The sequence below is a fragment of the Podospora anserina genome, chromosome 7, assembly GCF_000226545.1.
Source record: "Podospora anserina S mat+ genomic DNA chromosome 7, supercontig 1".
Classification (NCBI taxonomy): domain Eukaryota; kingdom Fungi; phylum Ascomycota; class Sordariomycetes; order Sordariales; family Podosporaceae; genus Podospora; species Podospora anserina.
Window position 1 is genome coordinate 2,945,041 of NW_001914854.1, and position 2,507 is coordinate 2,947,547.

Genomic DNA, 2,507 nt, shown 5'->3' on the forward strand with positions numbered 1-2,507 from the left:
GATGTTTTTGTTGGGCATTTTTGACAAGTTTCCCAAGTTAAAATTCATTTTGGCGCATGGGGGTGGGACGCTGCCGTTTTTGGCGGCGAGGATTGAGAGTTGCATTCGGCATGATGGGTATTTTGCACAAGAAGGAGAAGGAAGGGCGTGGGAAGATCAAAAGGTCGATATGGGAGGTGTTGAACAGTCAGGTGTATCTAGATGCGGTGGTGTATGGGGAGGTTGGACTGAAAGCGGCGATTCAGGCGTCGGGGGAGAGAGGGGTGGAGAGGCTGATGTTTGGGACTGATCATCCCTTCTTCCCACCGTTAGAGGAAGGGGAGGAAGAATGGGGGAGTGTGGTGATGAATACTGAGGCTGTGAATAAGGGGCTGGGGGAGGGGAGCAAGGAGGCGAGGATGGTGTTAGGGGAGAATGCGATCAAGATTTTGAACTTGGAGAAACCCTGAGATCAGCTGACTGGATTCGCTGGGTAGTACTTGCCTCCAGCTGTACCTTTGTATACCTATTTCAGGAAGGCACGATAAGGCATTGGGGAAGAGCAACCTGAGAAGGGAAGGTGCAATGGACTTGACACTCTTGGGAACACTTGAGAAGGGAAAGAGCCACGGAAGAACACATAAGAAAAAAGAAAAAAAGAAAAACCAACCATATACATACACAAATGTAAAATCCTTCATCCCGGACCTTTTCGCTTCGAAAAAATCCTCAACACCCAACCATATACAACCGGAAAACTCATTTACCCAAAATCAGAACCAAAAACTCCCAATATCACCACGACCGAGTCGAGCACATCTTGCCCACCAGCAACAAGCCTCCATCATAACTCCTACAATTGCCACCCTCATCCCTCTCTATGTCAAGCTGCCTCCCCAAAACATAGTCACTGCCCTTTCAGTCACCACCAGACCCCTCAGTAACCAAAGAACCAGCAAACTCCCGTACATTCTCCCTTCCCCCGGGAGTGGAAGGGTTTGTGGGGTTGGGCATGATGGGTAGCTGGGTGGTAAGTTCCTTTTGGGTTGGAAGTAAAGTGGTTTGATATGTGCGTCTGTTCAAGGTGTTGTAGGTGTAATTCGGGACTGGTGCCTCAAGCATTGAGAAAGTACACCGAGGGTAGAGTGCGGTTGTTGCTGTCAAGAGAGGGGAGTTGAGGGAAATGAATGAGGATGCCAAACCTCGGGGTCGAACCCTTCCAGGTATATATCATTGCCCAGTCAATGGGTGCAATAACCCTCGAGCAGTTCAGTCAATCCCCACTGTTTGGTCTGCATCTCTTTTTTAAATGTATGATGCCTTACAGTTTGTGTTACCTACAACCTCCAAAACCATCCAATCAACTTGCAGGTTGTAGAGAGAAGAACGCCTAGTAGACGGGAGGAGGCAGGTAGTACGAGCCGAGCTTCTGTTTGAATAATTAGTATTTAGACGATTTACCTACCTTACTTCGTCTGTCATGCCCGGTAAAGCTACCTATTTATTCTAGAAGTAGGCTTTGCGCAGTTGTGGAAAGCAACAACACGAAAGAGATGTTTGCCCGTGGGGCGAACAGATCTCGGGGAGATGATTACAACCAAGCGAGGCTGGCTACAAATCAAACCAAACCCTGACCATACCAAAGCACACACCGAGCCAAAAGCTGTCAAAATCGTTATCTTCTTGGTGGTTTGATAGGTTTGACCGAGAGGGTAGCACCCTTACCTTTTTGTTCAGGAGTAATCGCGACACGGGATCAAGTAAACCTCAGCAGGATATATACATAATGTAGACTGATGTCCGCAACAATCCCCTGAGATGAAGTCACCACTCCCAACTCAGATACACATCTTCAAAGCCAGGCACAATGCATGCCCACGCTTAGGTAGGAACAAAAATGGAATTTGGTATCTCTCAAGGAAAAAGTGACTATATCAACCTTCGAAACCAAGCACATCTCTCAGATGGCTGCCCATACACACACACACACACACACACACACACACATTCACGCGGATACGCAACCCTAATGTGTACACCAATCCCTACCAGCCAGACCACACTGTAGATACACACCACACCATCTCCCCATCTCATCCTCAATATCAAACGTTGTCACCACGACTGGTATTTCCCGCCCTCTTGAACCCTCCAAAAAGCTAACTCCCCCCTTTCCTTTTCCAAATCCATACCCTTTCCTGATCCAAATCCCAATAACCTTCTTCCTTTCCAATAACCCGCCTGCTAAAAAATGCAATCCAGAAAATTGATCAAAAAAAGCGAAATATACGCACACACACGTACACACACACACACAAATATACCACACACCAAAGAAACCCCCTCCCATCTCATACTAATACACCCCCCTTATCCCCCCATCCCCCTAATGATGATGCATCCCCCCCATCCCAAACATACTCCCAAAAGCATCCATCCCCCCTCCAACCCAACAAAAACAAAACTAAAAACAAAAATATACCCTCCCCCCATCCCAACATCATACCATAATCCTCACCCTCAATACT

General features: G+C 47.4%; 1 protein-coding gene across 1 annotated transcript; it reads left to right on the forward strand.

Annotated features, from left to right (window-relative positions):
* Positions 1–56: 56 nt before the first annotated feature.
* On the forward strand, positions 57–449 carry PODANS_7_10300 (uncharacterized protein; the record flags this gene model as incomplete). Its single annotated transcript, XM_001908362.1, has 1 exon — positions 57–449. The coding sequence occupies one exon, from the start codon at positions 57–59 to the stop codon at positions 447–449; it is 393 nt and encodes a 130-aa protein (XP_001908397.1).
* Between the last annotated feature and the right edge of the window lie 2,058 nt (positions 450–2,507).